Source organism: Thamnophis sirtalis, unplaced genomic scaffold, assembly GCF_051295495.1.
Source record: "Thamnophis sirtalis isolate CommonGarterSnake01/CBP01778 unplaced genomic scaffold, rThaSir2_p1.2 scaffold_8, whole genome shotgun sequence".
NCBI classification, from domain to species: Eukaryota; Metazoa; Chordata; class Lepidosauria; order Squamata; family Natricidae; genus Thamnophis; species Thamnophis sirtalis.
Window position 1 is genome coordinate 84688315 of NW_028261388.1, and position 19885 is coordinate 84708199.

General features: G+C 38.2%; 1 protein-coding gene across 1 annotated transcript in view; it reads right to left on the minus strand.

Annotated features, from left to right (window-relative positions):
• LOC106539699 (cadherin-10) overlaps positions 1-19885 on the minus strand; it is a 139543-nt gene that overhangs the window by 89654 nt on the left and 30004 nt on the right. The window contains exon 2 of the mRNA XM_087721993.1: positions 4180-4539. Within this exon, the coding sequence (XP_087578119.1) occupies positions 4180-4410 (231 nt within the window). The 5' untranslated portion in view covers positions 4411-4539. The remainder of the gene's footprint in view (positions 1-4179; positions 4540-19885) is intronic.

Here is a 19885-nt window from a genome sequence, read left to right on the forward strand (position 1 = left end):
TAGCCAGTACTTCCAGCCTCCATGCCCTTAACTCTATTCTGAGCATACTTGTCTCAAACCTGAACAAAGTACTGCATTAGGAACATTCCTTAGATCCGAAAATATGTATTTTTGTATAATATTTTTCCCCTTCATATAATATCCTTATAGAACCGAGGTGGCGCAGTGGTTAGGGTGCAGTACTGCAGGCCACTTCAGCTGACTGTTATCTGCAGTTCAGCGGTTCTAATCTCACCGGCTCAAGGTTGACTCAGCCTTCCATCTTTCCGAGGTGGGTGAAATGAGGACCCAGACTGTGGGGGGCGATATGCTGACTCTGTAAACCGCTTAGAGAGGGCTGAAAGCCCTATGAAGCGGTATATAAGTCTAAGTGCTATTGCTAACTGCTATTGCTATCCTATCTGGGCTCCATCTAGAATAAAAAATTTAGCTTCAAGTAATCTTAAAGCTGGTTTACTAAAAATTAGAAACTCCCGGGGCGGGAGAGAGATGTACACATTTTGTAGTAAAATCAGTTGGTAGCCTATTTCTCCATTGTAAGGAATGATTGTTTGTTAAAAGAAGCTTTAAATGGTTTGTACAAGAGTGTGCTTTGTTATTTGGAAATGCAGGTTCGGAGAGAGAGAAAAAAGTTAATAAGAGTGAGTATGAGGAATTTAAGAAGTGTGTGAAGTAAAAAGAGAAGAACTAATTTAAAGAAAGAGTGAATCAATATATTCTAATGGCCAAGATGAGAGACAAGGATCGATTATGATAGTGAAATCAACATAAGCAGCTTGACTAACTTTATCTCCCCTTCCAATCACAAATTAAAGTCTGCTTACATAGATGATTTTCACAGCAATTTATGCTACTTATGAGAGAATTCTGTGCTGCTTGCTTGAAGTGATAAGCCCAAAAATTATGCCTGACTGGCACTTTCTGGGTATCAGTGGCAAATTATGGGAATTGCACAAAAGAAGCTTTCAGATGTGCGGTAAGTGTAATGTGCACTGAAGCATTGTATGTACTAGTCATCCATTCTGAGTTATGCATTTATTAAAAAAAAAAGATTTCTGCAGCAGGAATTTTTGATGAGATTATTCCTGAAACTATGACTGTCCCAGCGTGGAAGATATGCTATTTATACATTGGGTTTGTGGTGCACATAGGTTTTAAAATTATTATTTATTTATTTAGATATTAGGTTTGCAATAGCGCCAACAAGTAACACATTATTACGGTTAGCTGCCTAGTCAGCCAGATGTTTAGACAGGACACAGCATTTTATCCACTTACTGAGTTCTTCCCAAGAACCTCGGACAGCCATAAATTATTGATATTATTTCTTGCTGATTTATATGATTCATTTCTGCTGATTTAAATGCTAATAATTTAATTGGCTAGCATTGCATGCATTTACATGGAGCACTGGTACTTGTTTAGTACAAAAGAGTGTATATATTTATAGCTTTTCTCCAAACACATTTCCCCACATAAGCACTTCTCCTCACTCACATTTAATTAAGCACCAATAGTAACTAGAGCACCCAATTCTGATATTCGCCTTAAGGAAGGTAAGTCTCCAGGAAAAAAATATATATATATGTTAAAATAAATGAGGAAAAAAAATATCTCTTGGGATTTTAATGGGGGGAAAAAACTCAGGATGAGAGACTAACAATCACACTTCTTGGATCTATTACCTCCATTTCTAACTGTCCTCCTTTCTTGAAAGGTCACAGAAACCACAGCAATTTTTCAGCTGAATAGAATTACATTTTTTTGTAAACCTTTCCCTTAAGATCAGGAGTGGCAGAAATAATGATGGAACACCCCTTCCATTCCATAAATAACACCTTAAAAAAACTAGCCATTTATTTTCTTCAGATAGGATCCCTGAAATGAGACCTGATTCGGATTGCAAAGATGTGGTGGATTTACTTTTTGAACGAAAACAAAAATACATACATTGTGAAATAACATTTGACACAATATGGATAATGATGTCTCTGAATATTTATAATAAAAATGTGAATATTCTCTGCATATGGCTGCATCCTGTTGCTGCAGTAGTTCGTTATTGCAAATACAGAACAAATTCAGACAATTAGAGAAACTCTATCTGCCTTTCATGATGTATGGATTACCCATGGTTATAACAATATATTTATGCAATACCACACTGCATTAAAAAAAGAGATCATATGTATCACTGTCATTTGAAATATGGGTTATAGCACATGCAAATATAGCATATTTGAAATTTTGTTTTATAGTTCTCCCCAACGAAGAAATAAAACAATCAGGAATTTATAAATATATACACAGGTAGTCACTAATATGTATGCACAGATTAATCCTGAATATTTTCAAGCATCTTTTGAAGTTACTGATTACAGGAAAGAGCGAACAATATCTGGGCAGGAAATAATATTTGCCAAAGGCATGTAGGGACACGGTGGCTCAGTGGCTAAGACACCGAGTTTGTCGATCAGAAAGGTCAGCAGATCGGTGGTTCGAATCCCTAGGGCCGTGTAACGGAGTGAGCTCCCGTTACTTGTCCCAGCTTCTGCCAACCTAGCAGTTCGAAAGCATGTAAAAATGCAAGTAGAAAAATAGGGACGACATTTGGTGGGAAGGGAACAGCGTTCTGTGTTCTTTCAGTGTTTAGCCATGCCGGCCACATGATACAGAAATGTCTTTGGACAGCACTGGCTCATTGGCTTTGAAACAGAGATGAGCACTGCCCCCTAGAGACGGGAACGACTAGCACATATTCGCCAAGGGAACCTTTACCTAAAGGCATGGATATCAATATTATGCTGTCCAAAAATCCTTTTCATTTCTGCATTTTTGATACAATATCATTCCCAAATTCCAGGAGAGTAATCCTGTATTTTAAAATCTATTGGGCGAATCTGAGAGTACAGCTACTATTTAAGGGCATTGTGGGTTTGCGGTTTTATATTACGATTCATATTTACTTTACCACAATATGGACTAATGTAATCACCAAGCTACGTTGGTGTATGTGTAATATTACACACTATTCGGACAATTTTGAATCCAGAAAGCTGGTTTAAAACAAGAAAAGGCACAAATGTAGATTTTGTTACGTTCAATTGCTACCTTTTTTTCCCCTTGAAATCACTTGAGTTAGGTCACATACGAATTTGCTGGGGAAGTGATTAATCAATAAATCATTACATTGTTACAGCCAGATTTTATATTAAAGAAAAGATGGGCCAATCATTTATGAACTTTTAAGATTGTTTTACTTCTACATTCAAGAGATTGAAACCAGGGACAAATTCTTATAGATTTTGTCCTATTTTACCTACTTTTGTAGAGTATTTAAACCATTTTCCCAATAACTGTATTGTCATGGTATTGGATCTGGGTACTTGAGAGACCGCCTACTGCCAATTACCTCCACTAAACCGATAAGATCGCATAGATTAGGCCTCCTCCGAATTCCATCAGCCAGCCAATGTCGGCTGGCAACTACCTGGAGGAGAGCCTTCTCGGTGGCTGCTCCGATCCTCTGGAACGAACTCCCCGTGGAGATTCGTACCCTCACCACCCTTCAGACCTTCCGCACCGCCCTTAAAATCTGGCTGTCCCAGCAGGCCTGGGGCTAAAGACCCTAACCCCGCCCGAATGGTATGACTGTTGTGCTTTCTTTTAATAATGTATTGTCTTATGTCTATAACTTGTTTGTTACCCCTTCCCCCCTGAATTGTGAGCCGCCCTGAGTCCCCTCAGGGAGAAGGGCGGCATACAAATAAACTAATTCCAATTCCAATTCCAATTTCATATATTATTTTCTTACATCAGGCTTGCTGGTGAGAATTACTTTCTTTTCAAAGAAAGAGGCGCTATTGGAAGTTGGGGAATATTTACATTTTAGAGAAATCAGTAGGATGTGTCATTTGAAGGATGGAGCGCTGTTAATGGACATTATGATTCAAAATCCAAATCCTTAAGGAACTACAAGGTCATCAACATGTCAGGCAATGACATTATTAATTGGTTTGCTCCCAGGAGAACGTTTTCCTATCAACCTGCTGCTCCTATTTGCCAAGATCTGGCGCCTTTTTGTTTTTAACAAAACAATTTGCCCTCAAGGATAATTTCATGCCATTTCATTCAATGCAGAACGTTGGACTAATAGAAGAAAGAATGTGTGATACCTACCTTGCCTACATATTGATAATCCGATCCGGTGTATTCCTCCAACAAGAAAAACTGGTTCCACATCCAGCCTCGTTTTTGGCGGTGCAGAGCCTTCCCATCATTTCCTACTCCACGATTTCTGTAAGTTGGGGGTTGGTGTTCTGTAGTCCTAGTAAACACCATCGCTGCCAAGCATGGGTGTAGCAGGCATACCCAGAACAGTGCCAGCAGTAAGACTTGCTGTATGATCATAGTTCTTGGCTTCACACGTCCCTTTGACTGCAAGTTCAATATTGCACTTCTTCTTACAATAAGCTTTTTGGGCACCCTTGGCACAGTTTATTAAAGAAAGCCCATCTGTAGTCGGTGCATATCCAAAACCTTAAAGCAAACAGAAAAATAATTTATACCTTCAGATGCACTCCTTTACTGTTTAGTTTTTTTTAGTTTTTAGTTTTATTTGTCATTTATAGGCCGCCCTTTTCCCCGAGGGGACTCAGGGCGGCTTACAATTCATGGGAAGGAGTGCAAGACAAAACATAAAATATGTGAATAAAATAAAATAAAACAGTAAAACACAACATTCATTCAGCATTCGGGTGGGGCGGATTAGGATCTTATCCCCAGGCCTGACGGGATAGCCAGGTCTTGAGGGCTGTGCGGAAGGTCTGGACGGTGGTGAGGGTACGAATCTCCACGGGGAGATCGTTCTAAAGGGTCGGAGCTGCTACTGAGAAGGCTCTCCTCCACGTAGTCGCCAGTCGGCACTGACTGGCGGATGGAATTCGGAGGAGGCCCAATCTGTGCGATCTGATGGGACGGAGGGAGGTAATCGGCTGTACATTAGGTTTCACATTATACCTGGCACCATAACTGCAAATATATGTATTTCCCCCCCAAAACACATTTAAATAGAACTACAAAAGTAGTTTGGTAACTGTCACCTAATTCAACTTTTGCAAAACCTTAATGTAGTGTGAAGTTACTCCCATGGCCATGTATTATGTAAATCAATGCTTTTTTCTAGTCTTCTCATGCAGCTCTGCTGACTTTTTAATAGATTTATTAAACTTTAATAAATGTAGTAACTCTTAGAATGTTCATCATGTAGATTAGAGAAATTCTACCCCAGGTACTTAAATATTAAATACAATAGCTTTTGTTGTTGTTGGTAATAGTGGTGATGCTTTCAAGTCAATGTTGACTACTGGTCACTGCCTGGACAAATTTCTGAAGATTTATTGCAAAGTTTTTTTTTTCCAGAAGTGATTTGCCTCTATCTTTTTCCTAGGGCTGAGACAAACTGACAGACACAAGGTCACCCAACTAGCTCCATGCCCTTGGCGGCACTATAATTCCATCTCCTGGTTTCTAATCCCATTACCTTAACTGCTACATTAAATTGACTCTCGCTATAGTTTTTATCTAAAATATTTTCTGCTTGATTTGGCTTGAGAGTCAAGCAGTGATTTATTAATTTTGCCATCAAGAAACGTTTAAAGACTAATGCAGTTTTAGAAATTACGGAAATCATAGAATATTAGTTTTCCGGAGTATTGCAAAAAAAGAAGAAAGAAAGAAAGAAAGAAGGAAAGAAAGAAAGAAAGAAAGAAGGAAAGAAGGAAAGAAAGAAAGAAAGAAAAAAAGAAGAAAGAAAGAAAGAAAGAAAGAAAGAAAGAAAGAAAGAAAGAAAGACAGACAGACATATGCATCAGAAGAGCGACATGATCCGAATCAAAGATTTCAAAAATCAATTCCTAAAGTTTCCCAAGAAGACAAAGTGAATCATGAAGGAACAAATGCTCAATAAAAGATTATTTTGATCTGCATTTGAAACTATGGAAAGAAAAAATGCCATGTCTCGTGACCTGACAGCATAGATTGTTGTCCCAGTTTAGAAGCAGAAAACAGCATTATCTAGAACAGTGGTGGGTTCCTAACCAGTTTACTACCATTGGCTTGTGCTCATGTGTGCGCTTGTGCGCAACGCTTCTACGCACACGCAGAAGCGACCGGGTGGGTGGGTGGAGCCTCCCGCCGCCACCACTACCGGTTCAACCAAACCAGTCCGAACCAGCAACAACCCACCTCTGATCTAGAAGCAGAAAAACAATCAGCTATAGATGCTTTTCAGTAGGAATTATGTAGGCAGTTATGTTTTAAAATGGTCTGTTTAATTCAGTAATTTATTCTCTGGTTTACATCATTGCTCAAAGGTTGTCAGCAAAACATTTTCTTGCTCTGTTAAAAGTTGGGGAGAGGAAAGCTGCGTATCATATTATGTAATTTGATATAATATTAGCATCTTCTGAACCGCGGTGGCAAAACGTACAAATGATCTTGTTGGCAAAGAATAACGAGAACTTGATTGCAAAGTCTTTTCTTATGTACTGCACTTTTTCAAGTTATTAAAAAAATAAAACTAAGCAAAACCAACTACAGTTAAAGAAAAAGATAGGTTAAAGGAGTTGGAAAACATCCATTTGGTGTAGGCTGTAACATATAATAATGAACCACTAAAAACCTAATAGTAAATAATACATCATTTATTACCTTAAACAGGATGTGATTTTTATGGTCATTCACTGACCATCTTATCTTATAATACAATTCTAGAGATCACAATGGATTTCCAGATGTTGACAATTGGAAATCCTAGCATCTCTCTGCATGCTGTGTAGTAAAGATATGAGTATATTTCAGCAATAACTGGAGTATGTATACACACACACACAAACGCAGAGACACATATATGAGTGTGTATATTTATGTGTGATATAGAATATATAGATATTAGTTATAGACATATGGTTAGTAGGTGTTAGGTAGGTAGGTAGGTAGGTAGGTAGGTAGGTAGGTAGGTAGGTAGGTAGGTAGGTAGGTAGATAGATAGATAGATAGATAGATAGATAGATAGATAGATAGATAGATAGATAGATAGATAGATAGATAGATAGATAGATAGATAAATAGATGATAGAGATAGATGATAGATAGATAGATAGATAGATAGATAGATAGATAGATAGATAGACAGACAGACAGACAGACAGACAGACAGACAGATGATAGAGATAGATAGATAGATAGATAGATAGATAGATAGATAGATAGATAGATAGATAGATAGATAGATAGATAGATAGACAGATATATGATAGAGATAGATGATAGATAATAGATAATAGATAGATAGATAGATAGATAGATAGATAGATAGATAGATAGATAGATAGATAGATAGATAGATAGATGATAGATGATAGATGATAGATGATAGATGATAGATGATAGATGATAGATGATAGATGATAGATGATAGATGATAGATGATAGATGATAGATGATAGATGATAGATAGACAGACAGACAGACAGACAGACAGACACGTACAATTATCAATTGTGAATAACCTTATATTTAAAAGGCTAAATATTTCTCTAATCCAATCCAATCTAATCCTCAACCCCCAAAGCCAATGTTCTTCAATGTTTAACCTTAACAAAGACATCGGCTACCATAAGAACCACTCCACCTTTTCTTATACAACAGAGTAAGTTTTGAACTGCTTGTATATGACACAGGACTTTTTCCTCCTGGCTTCCTTTATAGAAAGGCATAATCCATTCTTTACACATTCTCACTTGATGTTAAAGTATTGTTAACATTCTCTGGGGAAATAATTCTTCAATGTTAGCTATTGTTATTGGATTTCTTTCTTGTTAAATTAGGTTAATGGAATAAAAGCTTGGATGGAATGTGTTGAAATTACAAAAATAGCTTATGTACACAAATCTGACATGCAGGTCTGCTTAATGGATTGCTACAGTGGGCACATTTTTCCCCTCCACCTTTTACCTATTGGCTTGGAGAATCCTGCCTGAGTACAGTTTATTGCTGTAAGTACAAAAGCCTTTCTAATTACCTGGTTTTAAGCATCAATATCTTTCCTGCCTGCGTGCAATAAAAGAATTAAGCCAATGAGTGCATTTACAAGGATCAAAGTTTCAATTTGCTTTCAAATTTTTTTAAAAAGATGCAAGAGTCACTATAAGAGAGTCTTATAGATTGCAATTTTTTCTTTAGGTAAGCACTGGATCAGTGTTTGTCAACCTTGGCAGTTTGAAGATGTGTGGACTTCAACTCCCAGACTTCCCCACGCTGGCTGCATGCATGAGATCTCTGCATTAATAAGATTCTGTGTCAGACTGAAAATGCCTGAAACATGTATATGATGATAGAAACAGTTATTTCTATTTCAAAAGCTATTAGTGGGGATCAGTATTGCACAAATCAAAACTGAATTAACAGGATAAGCCAATGAAGTGCTTAATTTAAACTGCATTATAGTATTTTAGTTTAAGAAACACCAAAAAAAGAAGAAAATGAATTTTTGAATGTGCAGTTGGTTCTTTGTCTTTTTTGGAAACCATATGCAAGTTTCTATGAAGTCAACCAATTAATCAACTCAAATAAGAAAAGAGAGAAAGAAAATTGACAAGCTTCCACTTCTATATTGCCTTTCCAGATTTGAAGATCTTTAATTTTTTTTAGTGTATATTATTCCTAGTCACAGTGAATTTTGAAAGCCTACTGCCTCTAAATCTACATGGGGATATTAAAACAGGTGCTGAAGTTATTGATCATTTTCCAATAACACACTCAGCATGATCATGGCCAATCATACCAACTGAATCGTTCTATACCTTAGATTTATGATCAATACAAATTGTACCACTGAAATAGAAAGAAACCTGAAATACCAGATTTCCTTTAGATTGCCAAATTGATTTTTGTTGTTGTTGTTTTTGCCCCACTGTTGGAAGAATGTTTCTATGTTGTCAACAGTCTAGATTCATACTGCATGAACAGGCATACCGTTTCTCATGCCCTCTGGATAAATTCCTGCTCTGTGGTAAGAATTCCACTAAATGACACTGAACGTCTCTAAGAAGGCATTTCTTCCCTTCAGGCTAAATGAAATATTAAATCTCCAGGCCCACTCTCTCTGTCTTCCCCTCTCTGTGTCAGCAAGTTACCAGGTTTATTAGTGAAAGGGAAAGGGCAAAAAACTAAGCAAGTATCTAAAAACCTGCCATTAGCTTCTCAAGCATTTGCAATGTCTGCTGAGGCTGAAATCCTGCAGCTTCAGAGAGCAGAATCAGTTCATCAAGGCATGAAGAAATAAGGCACCGAGAAGCAGGAAATGTGATTTAATATTGCACTCACTCAAAGTATAACAAAGTTGTTTTATTAAAGACCAAGCACAACCATTATTGGTAATTAGCGGATGGCACTACAATGAAGTATTCTTACACAGACAGGTGCCAACACAGATAATGTACATCTAGCATCCCCCACTGAAATTGTCTTCCAAATGAACGCCTAAATATTTATTCTTCTAGTAAAATCATTACACCACACACCATTTTTATATTTCCGAAAAAGATTTTCTCCTCATTACTTCAAGGATTGCTTAAGGAATCTAATCTTTCTCAACTCAAATGTAAAATTACCTGAATTGTCCCACTTGGATTGATTTGAAGATGAGAACTTGGCACTCCAATAAATTCTGTGCTTTTCTAGCTTGGAAGCACAGAGCTTGGGAATTAAAGAGATTGAAAATGCATTTGTACATATGCACAAGTAAGCATTACAGATCAATATTTATTATTATAACTTTATAATTGCTACTTATTAGGCAGGATTGTAATGCTATTGCAATTACTGTAAAATGCATATTAGACAATTCATTCAAGATACAGCAATTAAATTCAAGTACAAAAGAACTGTGGGTAAATCATAGGAATATGGCAACAGACTGAACAAAACATTAATTGTGATTATCTGAAAGTCCACCAGAAGGCCAGGAGCACACTATCATCATAATAGCACCTCCGTATTGCCAAGCAACAGGTATTTAGCAGTATTGTGTTTCTGACAATGGAAAATAAGTTTTCTCACCATGCTGTCTTGACTTATACAGGGAACATTCTAAAATCTAAAGCACATAATTTCGGTGGGAAATGTGATAAAAATGTTGTGTATTCATGCTGGATTAGACTAAAGGGTTTTACCCTGCCTCTTGGTTCCCTAGTGGCCCAATAAACAGAATCATTTTCTTGTATTGCACTATTTAGGAATGACAAGTCCCTCCCTAATTATTTCTACTGTTTTCCCAGAAAAAAAAGTTATCAGAAATGTAAGTAATCAAAGTCCAGATTGGAGACAAGAAGGTTGAGTATACAGTGTCTAGAAAAATGTGATTCGTAAAAGATTTCAAATAAAATGTATGTATGTATGTATGTATGTATGTATGTATCTATCTATCTATCTATCTATCTATCTATCTATCTATCTATCTATCTATCTATCTATCTATGTAGTGGCAGCTGGAGGCCTCATTCACCCACCCAGGCACTTCTGCACATGCAGAAGCATTGCACAGAAGCGTTGCACATATGTGGGAGCACACCCAAACCACTGATGCATATATACACATATTTAGAAAATGTAATTTCAAAAAATAATATTGGCATTTTTTGAGTGGGGTTGGGGACTCAATATATCTTAGAATTGACTTAACAAATGGACTAGCTGTTGGGTTTCTTCTTTGTAATATCAGACCTCATAGTGCCTTTAAAGAAGACATTATAAATGCTTCTATCTCATGTACCCCATTAATTAATGATCCTTTAAGGAGCTTAAAAGTGAAAGATAGCATTCTCCTGGGAGACACTGATTGTGTCAAGCCTTCTCTCCCCATCCCCACCCCCACCCCACCGGAGAGCTTGAACTGAGAGATAAACACAGGTGGCTGGAGCAGGCTATCTACAGAAGGTTCATTATAAGCAAAGTGAATTGAACTGTTAAAGAGAGAGTGCGAAAGAATGAACTAAAATTAATACCAAAACCAATTATGGATTTAAAAGCCATAAAATACATACATCATTATGGATTTTTACTGAGACAGTATGGACCTAATCCAACTGCCAAAAGGAATGAATTCCATAATCTATATTAGACTAGAACAACGTGGCTTCACTCAAAAGGGACAGTCCTACAGTTTTTACAGTGATAGCTAACCTTTTTGTCATTGTGTGCAGAAAGCGTGTGTGTGCGCACCCATAATGCAATGCATGTACAACCCCCCCCACATGCCACTCCCCCACGCATGCACATGCAACCCCCCACACTCTCCCATGCAAGCTTCTGCATGCACCCCCTGTGCATGCAGCCCCTGTGCATGCACCCCCATGCATGCATGGCAAAACCAGCTGGCCGATGGGAGGCCCATCCACATGAATGGTGGAGCTGAGCTGAGGCGACAGCTTGTGTTGCGCACAGAGAGAGCTTTGCATGCCACCTGTGGCACACGTGTCATAGGTTCGCCATCATGGGTGTAGAGTGTGGAGAAACTTCTCCTTAGATGCTCAAACTTTAAGTTATTTAGAACATTAAAGTTTTACATCAATGCCTTAAAAGTGTGCACAACAAGGAACTGATATTACTATGCTTCTAACACCGTAATTGTCACATTTTGGATCCGCCACCTTCTGGTTCCTTTTCAAGGGCAGTTTCTCATGCAGTGTGTTACTTTATAGTATATAACTAAGGTATAGACAATTTTTTTTGTCAAATCTGATTGCCCCAGGAACAGTTGCTGCAGTTACACCAGTTAATTGTGTGAAAGTGTTTCTTTGCACCATCACTACTTAACAGTTTTGCATGAGAACAATGAGACATTATGGGGTTTCTATTTTCCCTAAATACATTCCATAGCTTGATAAGGTTGCTGTAATCAGAGCTTTTCCGTAATCAAGGAAGAACATTTTGACTTTTTTTTAATATTCTTTCATTTTCTCAATTATCCAGCAATGTCTCGTTTCCCAGTCGATTCTAAAATATTTGGCATCTTGTAGCATATGACATTAAGGATATTGAATAGCAAGCAATGGTAGCAATAGTTAGACTTATATACCGCTTCATAGGGCTTTCAGCCCTCTCTAAGCGGTTTACAGAGTCAGCATATCGCCCCCAACAACAATCCAGGTCCTCATTTTACCCACCTCGGAAGGATGGAAGGCTGAGTCAACCTTGAGCCTAGTGGGATTTGAACAGCCGAACTGCTGAACTGCAGTCAGCTGAAGTAGCCTGCAGTGCTGCATTTAACCACTGCGCCACCTCGGCACCTCGGTATGATAATGTGCACATATTTTTAAGGCTTCTTTGGTAACTATACAGATTTTTCCAATCTGAGTCATGCTCCAGATGTGCTGACATAGCCTTTGCTGATTCTTCCTCTGTTGATTGCTATATTTCTGTAATTATTCAAGCAATTCCTCCACTCTTGTAATAACCTGAGAGCTGATCTAATTTCATTTTCTAGTATTAAAGGTACTTGACAACATTTTAAGATTTCTAGAATGTTGACATCTCTATCAGTAATCTTCTACCTTTGTTTGATTTTCTATGAATTAATTACTGTCAATTGCAGTAATACAGTATTAATTCTGGAAGAAATACATTGTCTAGATCAGTGTTTCTCAACCTTGGCAACTTGAAGATGTCCGGACTTCAACTCCCAGAATTCCCCAGCCAGTTGCCAAGCATCCAAAGGTTGATTACATGATCATGGGGATGCTACTTTCACCACTGTGAAAAATGGTCATGTCTCTTTTTTCAGTGCCATTGTAACTTTGAATGGTCAGTAAATAAACTGTTGTAAGTTGTGGACTACCTATATATGGAAGTAAGTATGTCTGTTTTATATGCACACAGACACACACAGACACACACACACACAGAGGACTTGAAAATAGATGATATACTTTATAGTATCAAAGCTGGACAGAGTATTTGCTAATTAATTCATGCTCACAATCCCTCTGTGAGCTTAATTATCTCCATTGCATATCAATATGAGTGAAGGAACATTTGCAAATACAGGAAGGTCCATTAGAACAAAATGTAGGAATTATATCCCATCACAAACTGCTTCTTCAGTTTTTATAACAATTAAGTGGGTTTCTTGAACAGGGACATTCAACCTGCAAGAGGCTGAAGAATGTGCTCTTTAATGGCTTCTTCCCCAGAGTAATTTTCTTTTCTTTTCAAGGCTACCAAGCTGGATTCCTTTTGTTTTTCCAACACAATGGCCATATTATAAAGTGGGGATCCTTGAAACCAAAATACATGAATTGGGGGGATATTCTTGTTACTTGGGAAAGGTGGCTATGCATGCTTTGCTTATGTGAATCTGGGCATGTGTGTGGTCCATGGATTGGTCATCTCTCAGGGAAACAATGTTTTATACTCTTCTCTGCCTATATATAACTATCCGTTCCACAGCTCTGTGTATTAGTCATCCAATAGCATGTATCTTGTGAAGCCATTAACAATATTCAGTAAGTGCAATGTTAACTTGCACTAGCATTTTAAAAATAATCTAGTGATTTATTTTAATGCAGTTTAACAAGTGGAAATAAGAAGCCAGCACTGTGTAATCAACTACCTCCCCTCCTCCTCAAAGCATCAACATTTGGGAATTACTGTACTGGAGAATGAAATATCACTTGACTGAGAGATTCTACATCAGCTGCTGAAAAGGCTACCCACTTTTCCCGTGCCCCCAGGGATTACTATAATTTGAACGCGGAAATATCCACTCATATTATGTTTAAAGGTAGCTCGCTTGGCTGTACTTGCATTTTAAATTGTCACTTTGGAGTACATGGATTTCGAGAAATACTCTTTTTTTTTTGCCATTATGGGCAAAGAGCAACGTAGCTCAAGGGCATCACGGCACAATGCTCAATGCGTTGAATACATCTTGTGTATTCAAAAAGAAAAGGGAACTGTTCTAAATGGAAGAGGTGCTTCCTGAATTGTAAAGATTAAACTGTGTAAATGCATCAGTAGAGACACTGTTTGAAAGAGGGCTATCTTCTCTCCAGTGTCCTTACAATGCAGAACCTTTCAATTCCCACTGAATTCAAAGTTGTCGACGGGGTGATGTTCCTGTTAACATTAATCACCTTCAGAATAATGGTGGATTTTCAGATCGCAGTGAAAATTAAGTAAATTTCCACCATTAAAATCAAGAGACAGACAGTGCTTAGAGTCCTTTTACTTGAAATAGGAGGTATTTGACATATATTTAACGGAACGGCTGTCTTAAGTTCCTTCCACTGTATATTGACAAGCAATAGCAATAGCATTTGGACTTATATACTGCTCAATATGCTTTACAGCCCTCTCTAAGTGATTTACGGAGTCAGCATATTGCCCCCAACAATCTCAGAAGGACAGAAGGCTCAGTCAACCTTGAGCCAGTGACAATCAAACTACTGGCAGTCAGCAGAATTAGCGTGCAATACTGCATTCTAATCACAGCACTACTACAGCTCTTAAGGACCCATACTTAATCACATTTAGAGAATGACCCACTGATATAAATTAAATTAGTATTTTATTAGTAATTTAAATTAAATTAGTAATTTAAATCCATGTATGCAGTTGGGCCAACTGTAGCATGTTTCATCTAAAACCAAGAAGCCAAACATTTATTGGGAAAAAAATCATTTAAAAAAAAATGTGGCTTTGTGAAAGGCAAAAACAAATTTAATAAGGGCAACAAAACCAGCTGTAAAAACTGGGTCATATCTTAAACACTAATAATACTCTGCAGATGGTTAATCTATTGCAAGGCTGCTCAATCTAAAGCAGTTGATTTTCTGAATGTATATTGAAGCATCTTCTCCATACATTATAGCACGAATTAATACATTTTGCAGATCTGAAACAATTGGAAATTATACTGCTGACACCCTGTACCCTGGAGAAAAGCTTTTTTATTTTTTTATTTTTTATTTTTATTTTTTATTAGTAAAAGAAGAATACAACAGCCAATAGATTGCAAAAGACAATACAACATCCGCCACTGTTTTGCTTTACATTTGACTACGTTTCGAGACATTTCCATAATAACAAAATCGTTATAGACATCAAAAGTTAGGCATCTTCTTCCCTCCCTCCCTCTTTCCTTCCCTCGTTTCTTCTCTGCCACTCCCCTTCCTTCCCTCCCTCCTTCCCTCCTTCCTTCCCTCCTTTCTTTTCTCCTTTTCTCCTTCCCTTCCCCCTCCCTTTCCTCTCTCCTTCCCCCTTCTTTCTCTCATACATTCCCTCCTTCCTTCCCTCCTTCCTTTCTTTCTTTTCTCCTAGATTCCCTCCTTTCTTCCCTCCTTCCTTCCTTCCTTCCTTTCTTCTCTCCTTCTCTCCTTCCTTCCCTCCCTCCTTCCCTCCTTGCTTCCCTCCCTGCTTAAAAAAAGCTTTTTTAATTCTTTTTTTTAAAGACTGTTATCCATTAAAAAAAGATTTTCACACTCATATGATGATTGCTGTTCCAGAATTGTTACTATGCACCGGGTTCCATCCTGCATACATAATTAGCTTGACCTCCTATCGCCTGCCATGTAAAGGAACAACTTGTAGAGTGTGGCATTTTCCCATTTAGAAGCATAGACCTGGGTAGCTGTGCTTGTTAATTTGCTGGATATTCCTCTCACAGATCCCGTTTTCTCAACTGTCATAATTCAAAGCTCTACCGGCTATTTTGAATTATTTTGAGCTTTTGTTCTTCGCCCAGAACTGCTGCACATTTCTGTTATCTTTTCTACCAGGCTGTTTCTCATTAGTTCTTCCTATTCAGAGCCCAGAGCTAGCAAGCTATTGCAAAATCCTAGCCTTTGGCAAATAGTTCCCCAAAGACCAATCACGGCTATTACATTTAATGTTAAACTGTTTCTCATTAAATCCCTCATTCAAAGCATGTACATCCTTATCTGGTTCAGGCTGCACTTGGCAATTATTCTTCAACATGTTTAGCATTCAGCCATGATTTTGTGATGATGTGGATGCTGTTGCTGCTTGTTTAGGAAGCTTGTACTTTATTGATTTGTTTAACAATATTCATGGGCCACCTCAGTACAATTCTGGATGGCATGCTATCATTCAAAGCCAAATGAAAATTTAAAAAGTATTATAAACAATACTATAGGACTTAATTAACACTGATGGTTTTCTAGGGGAAAAAACAAACCAATAACCCATAAGCCATACTTGATTGAACACTACTTCTTTAATTTGTTACCTGTACTTTGGAGGTAAGATACTCTATAAGAGGCATGTCAAACACATGGCCTATGGTCCAGATCCGGCCCGCAATAGGCCCAGAGTTGTCCCGTGGTGCCATTCCAGAGATGGTAAGAGACCGGCCGCTGCCACCCACTTGACAGCTTTAAGACTTGTGGACTTCAACTTCCAGAATTCCTCCTCCAGTCATGTTGGCTCAGGAACTCTGACATTGAAGCACGGAAGTCTTTAAGGTGTCAAGTTACAAGATTACGATTAAGATTTAGTTTATTTGTATGCCGCCCTTCTCCGGGGGGGAATCAGGGTGGCGAACAACTCAAAAGGGGAAAGGGGATACAAACACAATACACGTAATTAAAATACAGAAGAGTCATACGGCCATACAAGTCGAGAGGGGAGGGGAACTCATCAACCCCAGGCCTGCCGGCACAGCCAGGTTTTGATGGCTTTCCGGAAGGCCTGGAGAGAGGTGAGGGTCCGAATCTCCACGGGGAGTTCATTCCAAAGGGCCGGAGCTGCTACAGAGAAGGCCCTCCCCCGGGTGGTAGCCAGATGGCATTGGCTGGTACACGGAACCCGGAGGAGGCCGACCCTGTGCGATCTAACGGGTCTATGGGAGGTAATTGGCAGCAGGCGGTCTCTCAAGTACAAGACCCTTGCACCCCTAACCCTTTAGGAAAAAGACCCAGGAGTGTTCAAACTTGACAGCTTTAAGACTTGTGGACTTCAACTCCCAGAATCCCTCCTCTCGCTCTTCATCTTGATGATGTGCGGACGGGCGGGGGGGAGGGAGCTGGAACCGGTTCTAAACGACACTGTAGATTTGTGGAACCTCTTCTATAGAAGAGCTTAGAACTGGCAGGAACCCACCCCTGGAGTTCATCTAATTAGCACTACCAGGCAGTTACCAGGAACCATCTAGATATGTGAGACTCTACCCTGCTTGGGATGTTCTTATAGATTGACAAGGAGAATATACCCATAGCGATGCTGTTGCCATATACTCATTGCTGCTTGTGAAAAACTGTATAAAAAGCAATAAACTCTGCGGAGGCAGACAAACGTTTTGGATAGCTTGCTATGACTGGTTTCTGAACCCATCATCAACAATGGGTACAAATAAATATCACATTCATCATATATGATGAATAAAACACTGTTACTCAGGTTATATTATGTATAACAAGTTTGTAAAGAGAAAGTTTGTAAAGAGAGCTATGAGCAGCACTCCCCATCACGGTGCTTTCAAGATATTATTAGGCATTAGCTGATGCTGACTTGAATAATACTGCAGTTGTAATCCTACACACAACGTTGATAAAGGTATTTTAGAGAGAAATCCTCCACCCACCCACGATAAAATGCTTTGAAGTTATCATCAACCTCCTGACTGAACTTTCAGGAATAAAGTATGTTCTGGTCTCATCCCAAATTAGACTCTGTATCTATCCAATTAGCTAAGCCCATTTTCAGTCATGTAAGTCTGTCTTGAACTTTACTGATAACACAACTTGTGCCACGAATTAAGACTCTCAAAAGATCAATGCTTGACTGTCAAAAATGATGAGCAGAAGTTTTAACAAGTTGAGATAAAATAAATGCTATGGTAGGAATGAAAAGACAATTAAATGCCCAGGCTCTCAGAGAATAAATCAGGCTTTACTTCTACGGAAGGGAAAATAGATTTAACCAAGATTAGGGGCCTCTTTTGAGATAAAACCAATCAATGTATGATAGCAGGCAGATGAGCTACTGACTGAATGGCAAAGGAAACGTGAGCAGTTGAAAATATCCCAAGAGTAGGTAATAATATGAGTAATATAATGTTTATTTAAAATTTGTAGCTTCAACTCTATAGAATACAGAAATTAAAGCTTTTCTTTATTCAAATAAATAACAGATTATTAGCAATAGCAATAGCAGTTAGACTTAAATACTGCTTCATAGGGCTTTCAGCCCTCTCTAAGCGGTTTACAGAGTCAGCATATTGCCCCCAACAACAATCCGGGTCCTCATTTTACCCACCTCGGAAGGATGGAAGGCTGAGTCAACCCTGAGCCGGTGAGATTTGAACAGCCGAACTGCAGAACTGCAGTCAGCTGAAGTAGCCTGCAGTGCTGCATTTAACCACTGTGCCACCTCGGCTCTTGATGATATGCCATAGTGCATTTATAGTTTTTCATGTAAGGGAAATGTGTCATTCTTAAAATCACAGAATAATAGTATATGAATGTAAAAGATGCCTTATTCTAAATTGTCTGTCATCTACACCATGTTTTTCCCCATTATTCTATCTTAAGCATTCCACAAATAGCCATTGCAAATAACAGAATGCCAGCAAGAAGGATCTTACACTTGGTGCTCACCTATTTCTTTATCGAAATAATCAGTCCTAATCCGCAGGGATCTTAAATAGCTATGCTGTTCTCAACACTCAGTGAAGAAATGTAGCATGTGTTAGATGGGGGCTATTACCATAATGGGTTTCTTTCAAATCAATTGTGGCAGAAATGCAGAAAAGAAAATTGAATTTTAAATCTATTGTTATGGACTAATGCAACAAGCAACACAATGTTGAGCTGACCCAAATGATGTATCTATCTAAAGATCATGACCCAATCAAGCTTCCAACAAATATGGCTATTTATCTTTTTTTTAAAAAAAAAAACACCCTCCAGGCTCCATACCAAATAAGAAAGTGACTGCTATAACTTTGGCCATGGCAGCAAACTGCTGACATCATTTGAGAACAGTGAGTAAGTAATATTCAGCCCAGTGGTGGTTCTGTGGGCATTGCTTGGTGGGCATGGCTTGGTGGTTGTGGCAGGGGAAGGATACTGTAAAATCTCCATTCCCACCCCACTCCAGGGGAAGGTTGCTGCAAAATCCCCATTCCCTCCCGATCAGCTGGGACCCGGGAGGCAGAGAATAGAAGGGGCGTGGCCAGCCAGAGATGGTATTTGCCGGTTCTCCGAATTACTCAAAATTTTCACTATCAGTTCTCCAGAACTGGTCATAACCTGCTATATACCACCTCTGATTCAGTGCCTTAACATTTGGATGTTTTTAATTATTACTTTTAGAAAAATAAATAAAAAATAAAAATTAGATAGGTAACTTTTTTTCCTAATTTTATTTTGAAAAAGGCTGTGATTTCACTGCCTTATAGAAATCAATCAATACTGCATGGGTCTGTGTGAAAGGAATAGCCCAATATTGGGATTTAAGATTATTTTATAGATAAAGTCATGCATTTGTGCAAGACAGTAAATTAAGGAATAAAGGAAAGAAAAAGTGTTAAATGATACCTGTATATATCCTCCCCACCACTCTGCTTCAAACTACAAGAAGTCCTTAATTAAATTTAAGATACATCCCCAAAAAAACATAATCCAGAAAAAAAATCTTGTACATCCAAGTTAAAAAAGTTTTCATTAATCAGGAAACTAAAATTGGGTCATTGGTGTTTCTCTTGAGTAAAGGGATTCAGAATGTTAATCATATTGGCACTAACCATAACTCTTAAAATCATTAAGTCATCCAGATTTTTAATGCTAAAAAAATTATTAAAACA